Raw genomic sequence first — 19,807 nt, forward strand, 5'->3', positions numbered from 1 at the left:
TTAATGATGCTCATCCATGTCGGGATGGATTCTCTTTAATGTTCACTTCAGTCAGAAAAACCACATGTTTCCTATTTACTCTGCATGTTTTGTTGTCTAGACCTTTTAACAATTAGATGCACCAGAATCCTCTTGCTGCGCGATGGGATTTGATTACTGGCAGAATATCTGTTCAGGGATTATGTGGGATTTGATGTGAGCAGCGCCACAGAACTTCTAATACTTCTGACAGATTTTTCTTGACAATCCCTCCCCTGATAAGCTATACTGTAGATGTCTTGGTATTGTTTGTTTTGTTCGATGTGTGCTGGTGAAGACACAAAGTGCAGTTTGTCTCTAATATCTGCTTCTCTCTTTCTCTTTGTTTTTCTCATCGCAGTAACTCCTGGGCTCTTCTCACTTCACAAAACGCCTCACTCAAATCTCCTGACAGCCCAAGGAGGAAAAAAGAGCAGCATCTGTTTATCTGCATACTTCTATGTTCAAGAAACAGGAGGAGGAAACAGAGACTGACAGAGGACAAATGAGATCTCGGAGGATGTGGAATTAGAGGGAACAAATTGATACTGGAGGACCGAAGGGGAAGTGAACCACAAATCCACCGACGTGGAGCCACCTCACCTGTATCTCCGGATTAAAGAGCGGGGTCATGTCCCAGTTGCCATGCGCATTGCCACGCTGACCTGCCTTCCCGGCCCTTCCCCCTTCCTCTTTCTATTGGTCCATCTGCTCCTGCGGCTCCTTCTCATCCTCCACGGGCCGGAGTTAGCGGGAGCCGCCTCCACCTGCCCTTCCCTCTGCACGTGCTCCAACCAGGCCAGCCGGGTCATCTGCACCAGGCAGAACCTGGAGCAGGTGCCCGAAAGCATATCAGTCAACACGCGATACCTCAACCTGCAGGAGAACTCGATACAGGTAAACACCGCCGAAACCAGGTCGCCTTTGAGCGAACGTATGGAGACAACGGATGTTGCCTTTTGATTTGACTGATGGTTTTCACACAGCGACCAAATATTTCAGCTAAAGTTCATATTTGTCCCTCAGTTTTATGTAAACAGCAGTAGAGGCTCCTCCCTTTCCATGAAAAAGGCGGGAATCACCATAGCAACCAAATACATGTTTGTTTTTCCTTCCATCCATTTTCTTCACCCTTGTCCCTTATTGGGGTCGGGAGGGCTGCTGGTGCCTCTCCAGCTTCGTTCCGGGCGAGAGGCGGAGGTCACCCTGGACTAAATAATAAACTTTTTCAATATGTGTCACAAACAGTGCAGTTGTTGAAGGCTCCTCCCCTTCCATGAAAAAAGCGGGAATCGCCATAGCAACCAACTACCCATTTGTTTGTTACAAATTTTTACACAAAAATTTGGTTCAGTTGGGGACAAATATTGCAACATGTGTTACATTTTCAGCTGCTGCGGTTCTCTTTCACACTGTTATGTGTCAGACCTGTTCCCGTCCTCGCCTGTGGTGGCGCTAAAGAACCACTAACCAAAACGACACAAAAAGAAGACAGAGCGTAACTTCCATCGTCACAAAATGTAAACAAAACTGGAGCAGTGTCAGACTTTAGCGGTTGTAGCACTAGCGGAACAAGTCAGCGTCGGGCCGGGGGACGGGGCCAATCACCGGGCCCCTAACCAATCACCGGGCCCCTAAGGAATCACCGGGCCCTTTACGTGGAGTGAAACTGAAACTGTTGAGCAGGAGGGGGAGGGGGGGTGTATTTAACATTAAATACACCCTTCTCAACAGGTGAGGGCGCACTTTCTATGTCTATAATCACATATTTCAATGACTTGAAACCATTCCTCCCTCCCTGGCACCTCCAGGCCCAGGCCCCCATCTGGCCCGGTTTGGGGGGCAGCAGCCCCCCTAGCCCCCCATATAGCTCCGCGCCTGGGTTGTAGGATTTCTCTCCTATCTTTTTTAAGTAATTTCTCCTGCTGGCACTAACCTACCATGTTTGTTTTGGTTGTATTTACCCAGAATGCCCTGCAGTATTGTTCTCTTCCTGCTTTTGGAGCGGTATCCGGTCCACTTGGCATGAAGCATTTGATTTATGCCAGAGTTCACTTCAAACAAACCTAGACTGAGGTTTATAGTCGGACTATAAACCTGATTATGCATTCACACCTCCACAAATGAACTGGACCTTCAAAGCAAAGAAAATAAAGTTTTATTAAGGAGGACTGAACATAGCTGGTGTGAACACACCCTACATTTTCAACAAATACCAGGCAACATCGATCTGCAGTTTGTGAACAAGTTCCTTCTATTTAACAAGAAACAACGTAAATCTTTGTGTCATCGTCCTGTTTACTTCCTAACCTTAAAGTATTTGTACTTTGACTGTGAAAGGTTCTTGCACGCTTATATTTTTTTTTAAAGACATTGGAGAAAGAGGTTAAAATGATAGAAAAGGACACAGGCGTCTGCTGAACTGAGGGAATATTTTATGAAACCAAAGCCAGACTCCCTTCCACAACACGAAGCAGCTTTTGTATGCATTACCAATTTATCTGGAGCGCCAGGATGGTGTGTGTGGCTGCAGGACTGCAAGGCTGGATTGTTTAACCTCAGACATATATATATATATGCACAGAGCATACATTCAGTTTCTTCATATGTGAGGAAACTGAATTTCCGCTCAGTTGATTCCTCTGCAGTTTTCTTGTTGTTGTAATTGGATTCATCCTCATGTTGCTGACAGAGTTTTGTTCTTTTGTGGTTTTTAGATTAGTTTCCGTTACATTTTATCTCCTCTAATGAAAACCCACGAATATCCTGGAGATTGTTAAATTTTTCCACAGCATCACTGGTAATGTTGGAGAAAACGTCTTATTAAACATTATGTGATGTTAACGGAGCATAAATGGGACATCACGCCACTCGATTTAGACACTGAGGTTTAGAGGGAAGCTGTTAACAAGCAGGCGAGAAATAAAGAAATAATAATAACTGTATTTATTGCATCTTGTTTTCAGCCCAGAAAATTTGATTCGGTTTGCCGTATCCTGCAGCTCCACTTGAAATGATTAAAAATCTAAAAATGTTTTAACACCTGAAGGCATCCTAGATTCAGTGGCTTATTTTTTCCTCCACTGAGTACCCTGAGAGTAAAGCCTTGACAGCTTCCACCCCCTCTTAACATCCTCACCCTCCTTCCTCTCGCCTCCTCCTCTCGCTGCCTATCACCCTCCCTTCTTCTGCTCCACATACTGAAAAAGCGGCGCTCCGACTCAGGACACACGCATAATAAACCGGAGAAGATTTCAGGCTCTTCCTTTCAGCTCCTCTAACTTACTCTGTGTCTGACTTCTCTCCAGCCGGATCTGCACAAACGCTCGTCATTGTGTTTCCAGGAAGCATTTCATTTGTGCCGCGATATTGTGAAACGTTCTCCAGACTTAGAGGAGCGCCGTTTGGAGCTGAAGGCCTAATTCTGCCTCCTTTGTGGATGTAAATAGGTCTGGTTGTTTCTGACGTGGTCAGGCGTTCCTGGTCTGTTAACATTGGCTGTTACACTGTAAAAACACAAAGGCTCTCCAAGTCATTTTGGTCTAGTTTCTACAGCAAATATCTTGAAATAATTATTTCCCTACAATCATGGGGAAATTGTCTTGTTATAAGTTAAATAATCTGCCAGTGGAACTAGAACTTTTTCATGAATATTAAAGAGTTATTGGCTTAAAACGAACTCGTATATCTTACTGAAAAGTTACTCGTATGTTATTTTTGTCTTATTTAAAGTGTGCTGAGGTATTTGCACTGGAAACTAGACCAACATTTTGTGTTCTTGCAGAGTGGGAAAGCCTGCCGCAATAATTAATTAATCATTCATGGTTTCAGTTGTTTGTGGTGTTTCACTGCAAAAGCACAAAATCTTTCCAAGTGTTTTTTACCAAGTGAATAATTTCTTACTTTTAATGAAAAAGGTACTTTTTCATTTAACCGGATAATAATCTGCCAATGAAACTTTTTCATCAATATTAAGGAATTATTTTTTTAAAAATGCTCCTAAATCTGAAAAGTTACTTTTAAGCTCATTTTGTCTTATTTCAACTGTTTTAACTTATTTACTTTACAAACTAGACCAAAGTTACTTGGTGAGATTTTGTTTTTGCAGCTTTACTTTCTTTTTCATTTATCATTTTTGCTTGTTGTGTTTTATTCTGGATTTCTAAAATGTTTTCCAGTTCCAACTTTTACGTGTTTTGTGAAAAATTAAAGTAAAACTTTGTGTTTTTGCAGTCTGCTGAGACTGCTGATTCCTTCTCGCCTTCAGTTTTCTATTTGTACGGTAATAAGCAGCTCAAAGTTAGTTTTATTTTCTCTGCAGCCAGCAGAAGTTTGGACACACCTACTCAGTCTGAATTAATGGCCACAATTAACCCGAGTGTGGGCAGCGGGGAGGAAGGCCGACACGGTCACTGTCACTCCGCCTCGGCCGACACGCTGCTGATTTGCTGCGTCAAAGTGCCGTTTTTATGTGAGAAAAGCAAACTATAAAACTTCATTTGTTTGCAATCTTTAAAACGACACGAAGGGCTCTTTGTAGCGAAAATGTATTGATTTGGATTTTACTGCCTCACTATTTATCAGCATTAAGGAGGTTAATAAAAAAAACTCTCAAGTACAAGTAAGGTACTCCTAATTTGACTGAAACTAACTAAACGTTATTCAAGTTGAAATTCTTGAGAAAAAATAGAAAAAACAAGGAAATCTGGTGTTATTTATGTAAAAAGGTGGTGAGAATATTACCTTTAAATTCATGAATCACAATCAAAACTTCAGGTTTCATCAGTGAAGCAGTTTTGCATATTCTGCTTAAGTATGCTCATGTCGATTCCTCCTCGGGCGAAGGCTTGTGAAGTTCATCCATGATGACGTTGTTGCTGTGCGAGCGCTGAGCAATGCCTGACCTTTTGCACATGCACTACACAAAGGTCAAGTTTGTGTGTGGTGGCGGCCGCCTGACGAATGCGTCGCCTGGCTGGGCACGGCTTCACAGCGCGAGTCGCGGTGAGCCGCTCAGCGGGGGTCCAGTTACAGTCCACAGGCGCTCAGGAAATTAACGCAAAAACAGAAAACATTGTGCAAAAAAATTAAACAGAAGTATAAATGTCTAAATGAGGTAAAATATCAAGAATTAAACTGAACTTCTGTCACAAATAGTGAGATAAATTTCATATTTGTTAGCTAAAACTCGTCCTGCTGGAATAGTTTTTAGCTAAAATGCATAGGAGGGAAAAAGTAAAGCAAAATTTGGGATAAACAAATAAATTTAGTTAAAGTTTTGCCCTTAAAGGCAATTTTAAATATAAAAAATGTACCATGTTTGAGCGTTCAGCTGATCAGTACACTGTATCTATATTTCACTTTAACCAACTCTGTTGAGTTGAAACTTTAGATCAACAAAAATTATTTATTTTTCAGAATGTCAGATATTTATTTATTTATTTATTAAGTTTACATACATTTCCTCGTTTCCTCATTATTTGCAGTTTTGTTTTGTGACCAGGCAAAAAACTTTTAGCAAATCAAGCTAATGAGATGTTTTTGTCACCATGACTTTTTCTGTAAAACTGCTCTTCTATGTAAAAAAAATAATTTAAAATCATTCACTTGCCTTTTGCTTCATGTAATAGTAAGAATTTATTATGCAACCTTATTTGCTGACAAAAACTGATGAGTTTTATCTGTTTTAATTTTTTTTTTCTTTCACTGAAAGGAAATGTTTGAGTCCCCAGAAATTTCAGCTTTGTTAGACATTTATCCATCTGTTGAAGGGTCTTAAACTTATTTTAATAACTATTTTTGTAAATTACATGTTGTCATATTTTCAGTAATTCTCATTTCTTCTGTCCCTCCAGGTCATCAAATCCGACACCTTCAAGCAGCTGAGGCACCTTGAAATCCTCCAGCTATCCAAGAATCAGATACGCCAGATTGAAATCGGGGCATTCAATGGCCTCCCTAACCTCAACACGCTGGAGCTCTTTGACAACCGCCTCACGTTGGTGCCAACACAGGCCTTTGATTACCTCAGCAAGCTGCGGGAGCTGTGGCTGCGCAACAACCCCATTGAGACCCTCCCGAGCTATGCCTTCAACCGAGTGCCCTCCCTGCGTCGCTTGGACCTGGGGGAGCTCAAAAAGTTGGAATACATCTCGGATGCAGCCTTCGTGGGCCTCGTCAATCTACGGTACCTGAATCTGGGCATGTGTGGGCTCAAAGACATTCCTAAGCTGACGCCTCTTGTGCGTTTGGAAGAGCTGGAGTTGTCGGGGAACCGTCTGGATATTATTCGCCCGGGATCCTTCCAGGGTCTGGTGTCTCTTCGGAAGCTGTGGCTTATGCACTCGCAGGTTTCCGCCATTGAGCGCAATGCCTTCGACGACCTGAAAAACCTGGAGGAGCTTAATCTGTCCCATAACTCACTGCGCTCCCTGCCTCATGATCTTTTCACACCCCTTCACCAGCTGGAGAGGGTGCACCTCAATCATAATCCCTGGGCCTGCAACTGTGATGTACTTTGGCTTAGTTGGTGGTTGAAGGAGACGGTGCCCAGCAACACCACCTGCTGTGCCCGATGCCATGCTCCTCCACTACTCAAGGGCAAATACATTGGGGAACTTGACCAGAGCCACTTCACCTGCTTTGCTCCTGTCATTGTAGAGCCCCCTACCGACCTCAATGTCACTGAAGGGATGGCTGCTGAGCTGAAGTGTCGCACAAGTACCTCCACAACGTCAGTTAACTGGATTACGCCTAACGGCACACTGATGACCCATGGGTCTTATCGGGTGCGGATATCCGTTCTTCACGACGGCACACTGAACTTCACAAACGTCACCCTGAGGGATACGGGACAGTACACCTGCATGGTCACCAACGCTGCTGGAAACACCACAGCTACCGCCATTCTCAACGTGTCTGCTGCTGATGCCAGTGTCAACTACACCTATTTCACCACCGTTACTGTGGAAACAGATAACGGAGGAGCTAATGATTATGCACAGGTTTCCATTGACGAGACCAGCATTCCCATTCCTTCGGACCTGTTGCCAGAAGTGGTTCCTACCACCGCCTCCTCTCTGGCTGGCGGCTGGTCGTCCTCCTCTCCCCGGACAACTCAACCCACGTTCACTGTGCCGTTCACGGAGCCGGGATTCTCTGGCCTGGACGATGTGATGAAGACCACCAAGATCATCATTGGCTGCTTCGTAGCCATCACCTTCATGGCAGCAGTGATGCTGGTGGTGTTCTACAAGCTGAGGAAGCAGCATCAGCTGCACAAACACCACGGCCCCGCTCGCGCCATTGAGATCATCAACGTGGAGGACGAGCTGGGACCCGGGGCAAGTGGCCGGGGCAGCGGTATCTCCGGAGGATCCACTGTGACACAGAGCGCGGGCGGTGGAATAGGCGGGAGCCAGAGCCTTCGTTTGCACCACCCGGAGATTGTGAACCTACCCAACCTGGCACGATCGGATCACCTCAACCACTACTACAAAACACATCACTTCAACAGCAACATGATGGGCCTGGGAATGGGCACAGGGTCAGGAGTGGGCCTCAACAACAACAACAACCCCTCGCCGTGCTCTCAGTCGCAGAGCATATCCTGCTCCCAGGTCCCATCCAGCACCGGTGGGGGTACGTCCACTTGTGGCACCCTGCCCTCCACCGTAGCCCTGCCTCAGCTGGGTCTACACAGCTCTCTGAAAGGCCTGATGGGAAAAGGCCAGAATGAGCCGCTGCTTTTTAAGAGTGGCTCAAAGGAAAATGTGCAAGAGACTCAAATCTAAAAAGGTTTGAGGTAAGACAGAGTAGATGTTAAAGAGAGACCATTTGAGAGTGATTGTAGCCCAATGTCCTTAGGGACAATCTTTAGAAAGGCTCTACATAACCTTTATTTTGTGGTGGCCCTTTGTTAACAGATAGTAAGACAAAAGGAGACAGTAGACCAGTCCCACAAACAGCATTTGCACAGTCCCAAATGTCAGAATTACTCATTGTGTGCAGCGTGATACGGTCTTTGCCAAAGCTCGAGATCAAGCCTTTTCTCTCAGCGGACAGATGTGAACAATGCACGCGTGCGGCGAGCCCTTCAAGGATGTATACAGATTGCTTCGTACATTTCCAGATGCATTCAGTGTATATATTTGGAGGGAGACGTGATAATGGCCATTGAACACGTTGTCAGATTAGTGTTTGGCAAAGCCAGGGAACAAACAATGATTTGTGCGAGCGGGCGGTCCCAGGTTTTCAGAGGAGGCGACATGAGAGCAGAGCAGCAATGCCGCTTGGAATATCGGAGGAACAAGAAGTGGTTTTGCTCTTCGCTTTATCACGGCTTTTCAATTTTACACCTTACTGGTTACTGTCTTCTTTGGGAGAGGGGAAATATCACGAAGGAATGAAGGACAAGATTAAGGCGATACGAAAAAAAAAAAACTGAAGATACATATTATATATACCGTAAATATATTTTCATTCAAATAAATAAATTATGAAAAATCTTTATCAAGCAAATGAGTGACCACTACGACGACTGAAGAATATATATATTTAAAAAAAAAAGTTTTAAAAACATGCCCTGTCGTTTTAGTAGACCAACCCCTGGTTACTACTTTTCCGAACTGCTCTTCCTCTGGATAAACGTGAAACAGCGGAGTTACAACGCAAACCTGGCAAAAACAAAAAAAAAAAAAAACAGAAATTATTTTGGTGTTGACTTTTTTCGTAGCCGTTTTCCCTCCTGCCTACAGAAACAGGGTCTTTGAGAACGGAAATGTTCTGCTGTCTGCTGCAAAACCACAAACGCATCGAATATGGTGGCACTAATGATAATCCTGACGGTAATAATGATAACAAATTTAGCTTTATTTGTCATCAATGCATTTAAAATGATGAAACATTGGAATAATTTGACATGCTAATGACATTAATGTTACTGTGCTATCATTATTGCTCACGTGAGTATTATTGTTACTGCACAGATGGCCGAGAAAAGACGTTTTTCATTCGTACATGACGCTGATCTCAGTGGGCAGATTTAAGCAAACTCATCAGCAGGAATTGACCCGGCTCGTAAAATGGCTTCCTCGACCCCGGTTGACCCCGGTTGACCCCGTCCGATGGGACCCTCATGCTGTCTGACATTACGGACGAAGACTGCACCTTTTTGCAGAGTGGATTTGATGGCAGCAGGGGGCGAAAATGGACGGACATTTTTTTAAAAAGGTAAGAGACGCTGGTCTGCTGGAGGCTGAGATGCATTTAGTGCAGAATTCAATGGAGGGTGAATTTTTTTCTAAAGAAAAAGGACAACTAAATGAAAAAAAATATAGAATCTTATAGATCTCTTTTAAAAAAAAAATGAAACAGAATTATTATCAGTGTTTTTCATTTTTGGTTTTTATCTAGTTTGATTTTATTTTATTTTTTAAATCACGTGTTATCTTTATTGTAATATTGTTATTATTATTATTAGCTGAATACGCTGAAAGATGTTCTGTTAGCAGCGGTCACTTTGAAAAATTAAAAAAACTTGGCACATAAAAAAAAGGCAGTTGAAGTTTGTGAAAATTCGGTGGCTGTTTCCTTTAGTTATTTTTTATTTTTCGTCACCCTCTGATCAGCTCTAATCGTTGTATCACTGTTTGTGTCCCTGTAGCGAATGTGGTTATTTTTTTATTTAGTTTTTTTCTGTTTACATTTAGTTTCTGCACAGAGGGACAGGAAAAAAAAAAGGCTCGCCGTGTACATTTGTGAATGTCATTGCTGACCGTAGTGCTCAGAGCGTGACTCTGCTATGTCAACGCCTCGTTGCCGTGACAACGCACTAATGCGCCAACTGGCGTCTGCCCCCCGTTCACCCACTTGTTTGTCGGATCCTCTGAAAGGCGCTGCGTCTCGCGGAGCCGGCCCGTGTTCCTTCAGCGGCAGCAAATCAACCTCAGCATTAGAGCCATGTCCTCATGCTAAACACCCTCCGCTCTTCCTCTTCCTCCCTCTCTTCCTCCTCATCCTGCCATCAGGTTTCCCTGGCAACTGTTGCTGCTGCGACAGCCCCTTATCACAGCGTCTTGATTTGGGTTTTGAATGCTAAGCAGATGAGAGCAGACAGTTCAGAACTTCAGGTTTTTTAAACCATTCCCATTTCACACCAATATATTTTAGCAAGCCGCTAACTCTCGTACATTTACTTGAAGATGTAGCCACAATACTGCATTAGCTGCCTTAAAGTCACACCCAGGTGGAAAAACTGAATGGACTAAAATCTGAAGACAAGTTCAGTTCAGACAAAGAAATCTTGCGAATATCATCCTCTAAATCTTTACTTTTTGTCACTTGAGCATCACATTTATTTTCATAAATGCTTAAGGTTACAGTGGTACAAAGCTAGCTGGGCTAACCCTAAAGCACAAGTCATAAATATTAGTTCTGCTAAAGAGCCGTACCAACATGGTATTTAGCAGAAGCTAATGCTAAAGCACTAATCATAAATATTAGTTTAGCTAATGCTATAGCACAATACCAATATGGTAAGTAGCAGTAGCTAATCCTATGACATTAATCATAAGCATTGGTTTCACTAGCTTAAGCACTATATTAACTTTAGAACAAGCTAATGCTAAAGCACTGCTAAACATTATTTCCACTAGCTTAAGTGCTTTATAAAGCCATGGTTTTTAGCAAAAGCCGATGCTAAAATGCCAAACTCAGCTGTGGTGACACCCATCTTGTGTCAATGTCACTTTTGTCGCCCACTACAGGATCAAATGAGTTATTACACACCTACCTGTGCGGTTGCTCTTCAGGAAGTGATTCTTTGGAAATCATGGTTTCAGTTTTATAGTTGTTGAGAGTTGCTAAATGTAGCAGAACATTAACAGATTTTTACACTATTTACTGTAGAACTACAGCAATGCATTCTGGGTACAGAATAAATATCTAAGTTTCTTCTCGTGTGGGAAGAGAACCCAAATATAGCACTCAAGTAAGAGTAGCACTATTTAAACATATTTTTACTCAAGTAAAAGTAAAAAAGCATTTTGTTAAAAGTCCACTCAAGTACTGAGTAACTAATTATCAATCATTTCGTATTTAAAAATTACATCCAAAATATAGTTATGTAAAAATTTTGAAAATAAATCCTATAATTAACATAATTATAAAATGGCAAATGAAGGCAAAAGAAAAAGAAAATCCATATCAGTTTCTTTCGATGTGAAACTTTAACAGAATCTGCAGGTCTGTGTGTCTGTGTCTGGTGAATTTTTGGTTAAAAAAGTGGATAGAAAATCCAGAAATTTTACTCAAGAGTAGAAATACTTCATAATAAAACCATTCAAGTAAAAGTAAAAAGTACAACATAGTAAAAGTACTCCTAAAAGTAATTTCTTTTTTTCAAAACTTTCCTCAAGTAAATGTACCCAACTCTACAACTCCTGAGTGAGTGCAGGTGAGATGCTGTCTACTCCTAAACTCTCCGCACAACCCCACTTCAAAACATTTTAATTTGCATGTTCCCCGCTCCATTGCTAAACAAATTTATGCACCTTACACTTGTGATTAACACTCATTCTCTGCACAAGCCATTAGCATTTCCTTCTCCCAGCACAGGGGATACAAGCCCCCCCTCCCCCCCAAAGTTATTTCCATATTCATCTAACTGTGTGTGCAAATAACAGAAATTATCAGGCGGGCACGCTCCTGGGGAAGGATACGTGTGTAGCTTTCTGTCAGTATTTGTGCGCATCACAGGCTAAAAACGCGGTTTGGGCCGTGGACTCGTGCCCCGGCAGCTGCAGTAGCTGATGGCGTCTGTAAGCGGCGGGCAGCCCCCTCAGGCGCCTCTGAAGTGGCACAAACCAGAGGCTGTGTTATTGAGGCTGGAGACACGCAGTCACATTGCTGCAGTGTCTGAGTCACGGAGCAGCGAACACGCTCCAAACAATCTAATGGAAATGCTGTGTTTGCCGTGCAGGAAGGGCCGCGCGTTCAGGGAAGAGGCGGAGAATCGCCAGGATTTAGGTGTTTGTTGCAGGAATGAAAACAAACCTGTTGTGCTGCTGTGTGAGGCGGAGGAATCTGAACGATTAGAGGTGTTTACGGCAGAAAGATGCTGCATTTGAGGTTTCAGGTGGCCTGTAAGGGAGGAGGGGCGCTGAGACCTCCATTTTAGATCCCAGCTCGCTCTCTCTGCTTCGGGCTAATTTTTATGATCCTCTCACTGACACTTTAAGTAAGGACAGGATATTTTTCCACTGCTTAAGCTGCTCCTCCTGCTCTGCCTCTGCACAGAGTCGGATAATAACTAGTTACATTTACTCAGTTACGTTCAGCTGAGTAACTTCTGGAAAAATATTTACTTTTTACTTTTACTTGAGTCATTTTATTATGAAGTATTTCTACTCTTAAGTAAAATTTCTGGATTTTCTACCCATTGAATGAAAAACAGACATGTTTTAATCAAAATTCACCAGACAGACACACACTTGCAGTTTAGAGCTTTTTTATATAGAAAAGAAAAAAACGATTTGTAGAAATTTCTTTGGCCTGATGTTATTTTATTTTTTTGTTGCTTATATAAATTATTGGCATTTTGTTCCTTAAAATACCAAAATGTCCACTTAACTTTATATTTTGGTCTGTCTGTTGATGTAATTTTTTAAACATTAAATGATTGATCATGTGATCAGTTAATCTGTACTTTTTACCAAATACTTTTTTACCATTACTTGAGTAATTTCTTGGACAGATACTTTTTAGTTTTACTTGAGTAAAATTATGTTGAAGTAGAGCTACTCTTATTTGAGGAATATTTACCAGGTTTCTGTGGAGCACAAATGAGCAGTCAGCGTCTTCCTAGCTAAGTCGTTGCCTTCCAATGCAATTGTCTTTGATTCTCATCTCCCTGCTGCACCGTCTGGGATTTCCCCCATTCAGCTTGATTTCTCTGGCAGAATTTCAACCAATCAGTGAACACCAGTTTTGATGTCAGCTTTCTGCGCTGATTTAAAATTTTAGTCTGCCTGTAGTTTTAGCGATGGCAGCGGAGAAAGTGAAATATGGAATTAGCATTAGCTGTGTTTACACTGACCATAAAATTGCACAAATTGGAATTATGAAAATAAATTTGCTTCATGAAAACCCGGCAATTTGTTTTAGTCTTTTGAGGGTAGATATAATTTGAATTGAAGTTAGCGTTTTAACATTAGCTTCTGCTAATTATAGTGTTTAACGTTTGCAGAGCTGTTTATGGTTAGTGGTGTAGCTTCAGCAGAAGTATATTTATAATTAGTGCTTTGGCAATGTCATAATGAATGTTTATTATTAATGCTTCAGTATTAGCAGAATTAATGTTCATGATTAGCAATTTAGTGTTAGCAATGCTACTGTTTATGAATAGCACTTTAGCATTAGCAGAATTAATGTTCACTATTAGTACTTTACCACTAGCAGAACTAATGTTTATGATTATAACCACAGCATTAGTGGAACTAAAGTTTATAAGTACTGCTTCAGGCTAGCAGAGTAAATGTTTATGGTTAGCACTTTAGCATTAGCAGAACTAATGTTTCTCATTAGCAGCTTAGTTTTAGAAGAACACATGCTTATGGTTATTGCTTTAGCATTAGCTGAACTAATGTTAATGATTAGCTTTTTAGTGTTAGCAAAACTAGTGTTTATGGTTGTTGCTTTGGAGTTAGCAGCTAACGTTTTAGCTAGCAGGCTCACCACTGGTGTTGACCCTGTTGTTAGTCATAACCTTGTGTATGAAAATGATCTGAAGCTGCTCCCTTACAGTCGGTGAGGTAATCTGAGATGTGGTCGCGTTCCTCCAGGCTCGCTCTGGTCAGCAGCGCCACAAACCCAGCGCCGTGTTGGTCCCTGAGGGCCGCTCTGCACACATGTTAACCTCGGCTCTACCAGCCCTCTGTAAGCCCTGCACAACTTAATTTCTTTTTCGACACCCCCCCCCCCACCCTCCTTCCTCTTTAAAAATAGCAGTGAAGCGATAGCAGAGCTTAATGCATTATTGATACATATGGTGTCAATGATGCATGTGTTGAGGCACCGGCGCTAATTTTCTCCACATTGCTGGGGCCAAGAGCATCAAACCGTCTGTAATTTATATGCGTCGTTATTGCTATTATTTTTCACAGCCCCATCAGGAAGCGCGTTGGAAGCCAAATGTTGCAGCTTCTCTTCTCACATGACGGCTGCTGTGACTCTGAGACGTGCAGGAGTGTTTTCTGTGCCACTGTGTCACCTAGCAGTCACCATCCCTACGCCAAGCCGTCTTATCATAAAATCTGCTTCGACACACTTCCAATCCAGATTTCTGAAATTGGTTTATGACTATTAGACCTACTATAAAATTAAAATAACTAATTATATTTTGACTAAAACAAATAGCTAACTCTAATTAATTACATTCTGACTAGTATAAATGACACCATTAAGTTTAATGGAAGCTTTAATTCAATTAATCTGCAATTAAATCATGACTAGTTATAAGGTCAATTTAAGATATTGCTTTTCATTCTGACTAGTCATAATTCTAAAAAAAGGTCTTAAATGTATTTTAGATACATAAATAGATTAGACTGTTCAAGTTAAATTGCAGATGTCTTGAAAGCAAATAATAAGGCAAAACTAATTTTGACTACTCAGATTTCCTCTAAAACTATATTTAGAGGAAGTCTGAGTAAAGTTCCCATTATTTTTAATGGCAGCTTTTCTATTTCAGATTTCTTAAAATAACATTCTGGGGAGTCAAAATTGCATTTTTGATATGTTAAATAAATATTTTGATTTATTTAGTCAAAACATCACAGATTTATGTAGAACCTTTTGTATTTCAATAAGACAATAAAAAAATAGAAAAAAGGTTTTTGTAAATATTTTCAAAGTGCATCATGTTTGTCAGAAAAATATGAAATTATTCGCCAGATTTCTGAAGCGGTCCCCAGGTTTACAAAGTTTTGCATCGTCTTCGTCTTCCATTTTTCTACGTTGTAATATTTTCTGACAATTTTGGGCAAGGAAACCAAAATTCTGCAGGCAGTGGTTTGGACAGCTCAGTGGCAGCAGAAGGGGCGTACACGCATCTTAATTCAGATACATAATGTTATTTTGACCAGTCATTATTAGACACATACTGAGAAAAAATCAGAAGTACAATTATGAGAATAAAGTCCATAAAATGAGAATAAATTTGTAAAACGAGAATAGTTATATTGTGACTTTTTTCCCATTTTATGTCTTTATTCTCATTATACTGACTTCTTGTAATTAACTTTTTATTTTCTTAGCGTATAATAATGTTCCACATGTCTTTGTCATTCGGAATCCGTTGACGTTATGTACAACTTCTTCAAAGGAATTTTGAGTCATTAAAATGAAATTAAAGATATTTTTGAATTATTACTAGTCAGAATGTGAATGCAGAAATCTTAAATTACCATTCGCGATAGTCAAAATGCATTTTTTGTATTTTATGATAAAACGGCTTGCCATACAGCTGCGGTTTATCACCGTCATGTCGCCTTGATGCTGATTTGACGACACCAGTTTCTGTTTCGTGGCCCGGTCATTCTGCTCATCGCATCATGTAAAATAAAGTTGTCAGACATGAAAGTTGTTTATTTCTTTTCCCGGGAGACCGAGAACCGCAGCGGCCGCTCGCTGCCGGGGAATGAGTGATTTATCGACCCGGCGTCCTCCGGCAGCTTCCTGCCGAGGTTAATGCAAACTTCTGCTGCCTTCTTGTGCTTTACGCCCTGTGAAGGTGTCCTTAATTTGAGAATGGCCGACACTTTAGCGCATGGCTTAGTTCCTGGTTGCCATGGAAACCCCACCTCCGGTCACAAGGCAGCCATGATGAGAGCAGAGGCGTGTCTACGTTTTCTTTTTTCCCTTCAGGGCTGGGGCACAAAGTGTGGCACAATAAAATTAAAATTTTATCTAAATGCAATGCAGACAGAGGGATATACTAGAAACAATAATACGAGAATAAAGTCATAGAATTACGAAAATACCATCGAAATAATAAAGTCGTAATATTACAATAACAACGTAAAATAAGAATAAAGTTACAGGAGAAAAAAGTCAAAATGAAATGAAATATCAGATTCATGTGGCGTTTTATTAGGACGCTCAAAGATGCTCGACACTGTAAGCTCGTAATATGAGAATAAACTCAAAATAATAATTCGAGATTAATCTCAAAATTTCAATATTTTTCAAGCAATTTCTTCAACTTTTTAAACAGAAATTTCTAGAAAATTTCTCCAATTAAGCTCAAAATTCCTGATTTTTTTTTTCTTCATATTTTGAATTTTTAAAGTCAGAAATGTCATCATTGAGATGAATCTGATTTTTTTTTCAAGCTAACTTTTGACTTTTCAAGCTCAGAAATTTTCATTTTATTCTAGAAATTCTCTGAAGTTAATCTAAAAATTCTGAGCTTTTTTCCAAGTTAATTTTAAACTTTTCAAACTTGGAGATTTTTAAGTTTTTTTTAGATTAATCCAAACATTTCTCAGTTTTGCTCCTTTTTCTTGGATTACCCCAGCATGCCGTCGCATTAGCTGGCCTCTGTTGCGTCTCCTTGTAATTATTTGCATTACAGGAACACGTTTCCTCCAGATCGCTGACTGATCTGCTGAGTGATGTCAGGCCGCTGTTATCTTGAACGCCTCTGTGTTTTGCAGAAACCCTGCAGCCTTTGTGTTGCTGAAAATTCTTTGTGATTCCACTGGGGAAGAAAAAACAGCAGATCTTGACATGTTCAAACGACGCCTGTCGTTCTTGGATCCTGAAACATTTGAGCTCGGTTTTCACCCAGCATGCACTGTACCACGGAGATTTTTTTCTCGCCTTCGCGTTTGGAAAACAATCTTTGCTGCTGCAGCTGTTGTTGGGATGTGGAAAACACTCCTTGGGATTTTTACTGGAAGGTTTTTGAAGCAGCCTGAACTATTAGCGATGTGCTGATCCAGCAGCTGCTTCCTCTCAGAGGACGAACTCTCACTTCCTCATCCATCCTCGCTGTTCCTGGGTGTTTTCTTCACTCGCTGTCATAATTACACTGCGCTGTGTTTGATGCTCGTTTGGTGGATTCAGATTAACTTTCAAATGGAAAAACTTGGAGCAGGTTGAAGTTTTACAATATCCAAAGCTTTAAAAATCCCCTAGATATCTGATCAATCCATCAGTTGATTATGGGGGGAATATCGACTAACTGCAGACCTAAGTAGTAAAGAAAATAATTGAATATTTCAGCTAAATCTTCCACATGTGGATATAAAACGTAACTTGGCACAGATGTTACCAGAACGCTGCATTTGAAAAGAAAAAATACAATTAGCAGATAAAAAAAAAATCAAGATGGCCACCGAGGAAAACATATTTTTGCATGAAGTTTGTCGATATTTATCACAAATGGATACTTTGTGATGAAATTCTACATAATTGGACCCATAGAAATCATTTTTACTGATGCCGCTCCACACAAGATGTCGCCCTGGGCAGTTGCCCACGTTTCCCATACCAGGAGTCGCCAGAAAATGACTTAAGTAAAAGTAAAAAGTACAGCGTAATAAAAATAAATTTTCAAAATAAAGCTATGAGTATTTTCTACCAAACTCCTGAAGTGAGTGCGGATTTGTTTTTAATCTGGGGTTCTGGTCCGAGTGTTCGGGTGGCGCAGGCCTCAGCGGACAGCAGGCCGACTCTCTGCTTGTTCGGGTCAGAGGCTGTTTGGTCTCCGAAAGGTGAAACTGGAGCAGAAATCATCTTTGACCCAGATAATTCTGCCCAGCTGAGCTCCGAATCAGAACCGCTGCTCTGTCCCGGAGAACCGCCATCCAGACGGATCAACTTTGGATTTCTCTTTATTCTTCTCTTCCTGTCGTGTCAGCCGGTGAGGGAGGCGACGTCTCATGAATATTTGTTTATTTATCTGCTCTGGCCTCATTTCTTGCTCATTCTCACTCCTACGTGACACAGACGCACGTTCGCCACGAGCGGCGTGCGGTCGGCACGGCGCAGCTCTGCGCCGCATTCTGTCCCTTTATTCCCTGATTTTCTGTTTTGTTTTGTTTTTTCTGCCCCTCGTCGTGTTTATCACGCAACAGCTTCTGTCGCCTCGGGCTTCCCCCCCTCCACAAGCCCGGAGGAAAACGAGGGACAACGGAGGCACAAGTATGGACAGAAAGGGGCAGCAGGAATGAAGAATGGCACTGAAGGACGTCTTGTCGCGTTATGTTGTTATGAATTAAGCAATTTAACTACATAAGTTAAAACATTTTCATCTGAGTGCAGGGCCGGTCCAGGCATTTCTGGGGCCCTGAGCAGATTTTCACCTGGGGCCCCTAACATGTCAACACCAGATGCTTCATCATTCCTAAGCTACTCTATGTATGCGAAATGGCTGCTATCATAATTAGCTTCATTTATCGTTAGCTTACATCATTGCAGTGCTGCTGTAGCTGTTGGTTACTATGGCAACAGACTTAAAAGAAAGAATTATATTTTGAAATGCAGAGTGGTGTTTAAGTGAACAATTTTAAAGTAACACTAAATTATTGTAAATAATTACAATAATTATTTACTATATTTATTATGTATTATTTCTATAACATTTATAAAAAATAATATATAAATCGCTTTTGCACTTAGTTTGTATTATTCAATGTTATTTTAGATAACAACGCTAGCTTGTTGCTCTGGGGGGAGCCCTGGTGGTGTGGCACCCTAATCAGCCGTTTAATTTGCATTTATTTGGGCCGGCCCGGTCTGAGAGCGACTGCAGCGGCATAAAAAGTGCAAAATATGCAGAATAATTATTTCTAGTTAACATTTTCTGTATTTGACGGCATTCTGTGCATTGAAAACTGCCTGCATACATCAGAAAGAACTTATCTGCGGCCCTGGGTGGCAGTATTATGCTGCGGGAATTCAGGGAGAGGAGAGATAATGAGAGACAAAGACATGACAACATGATTTGTTTAGTAACTGAAAATCTATTCTGACACTCAGATCAAAAATGAAACATTATTAAAATTTTTAATTTAAGCACGTAAGCCTTTTTTACACTAAATTAGTTAATTTAAAGACACAAATAAACAAGTAATAAAATTCCCTCTTTAAATAAGAAAATAAACATTTTATTGCCTAAAATGCATTAACATTCGTTAGTGAACATGAAGCAAATGAAGCGAAAGTATTACCACTTCAGGAGTTTGGCTGAAATATATTTACGTCGATGTTTTTAGCTTTGAAACTTGTATATATATTTTATAGTTTTGCCTTTATTACTGCTCTGAATAATTAAGTCTCAGTAATCGATTTATTGTGACTATTCCGATTAATTGTTTCAGCTCCAATAAAAATATAATGACCTGCAGGAGGAGGAGCTAATATGTGACCCAGAGCCAGAAGGGAAATTATTCCTCTCCGTTTCCGACACAGGGATTCAGAGGAGCAGCATGGCTCTCTACTCCTGCTCTTCTTCTTCTCGTTCTTCCAGAGATCGTCTCACATTTTCCTGCTTGTTCTCTCCCGACCCAGAGCAGAGCAGAGCAGAGCAGAGAACAGAAACCATCTACCTCATGCCACTTCCTGTCACAATTTCCCAACCCTCCACCTCCATCACCCCTGCAGCTAAATGTCGAGCTCCGGTTTTCATCCCCACAAACAGCAAGTGAGCTAACGGTAGCCACCGTTAGCTCACATTATTTAGTTCTATTTATTTATTTATTTGTTTCAAGCATAACCACTTGAT

At 41.1% G+C, this 19,807-nt stretch overlaps 1 protein-coding gene across 1 annotated transcript; it reads left to right on the forward strand.

Annotated features, from left to right (window-relative positions):
* Positions 1 to 400: 400 nt before the first annotated feature.
* lrrc4ba (leucine rich repeat containing 4Ba) lies at positions 401 to 8,726 on the forward strand. Its single transcript, XM_014992685.2, has 2 exons — positions 401 to 915; positions 5,874 to 8,726. Exons 1-2 carry the CDS (start codon positions 664 to 666, stop codon positions 7,809 to 7,811), a joined length of 2,190 nt encoding a protein of 729 aa, XP_014848171.2. The 5' UTR covers positions 401 to 663; the 3' UTR covers positions 7,812 to 8,726.
* Positions 8,727 to 19,807: the final 11,081 nt, after the last annotated feature.

Source organism: Poecilia mexicana, unplaced genomic scaffold (genome assembly GCF_051168715.1).
Source record: "Poecilia mexicana isolate PSO_F unplaced genomic scaffold, ASM5116871v1 scaffold_8, whole genome shotgun sequence".
NCBI classification, from domain to species: Eukaryota; Metazoa; Chordata; class Actinopteri; order Cyprinodontiformes; family Poeciliidae; genus Poecilia; species Poecilia mexicana.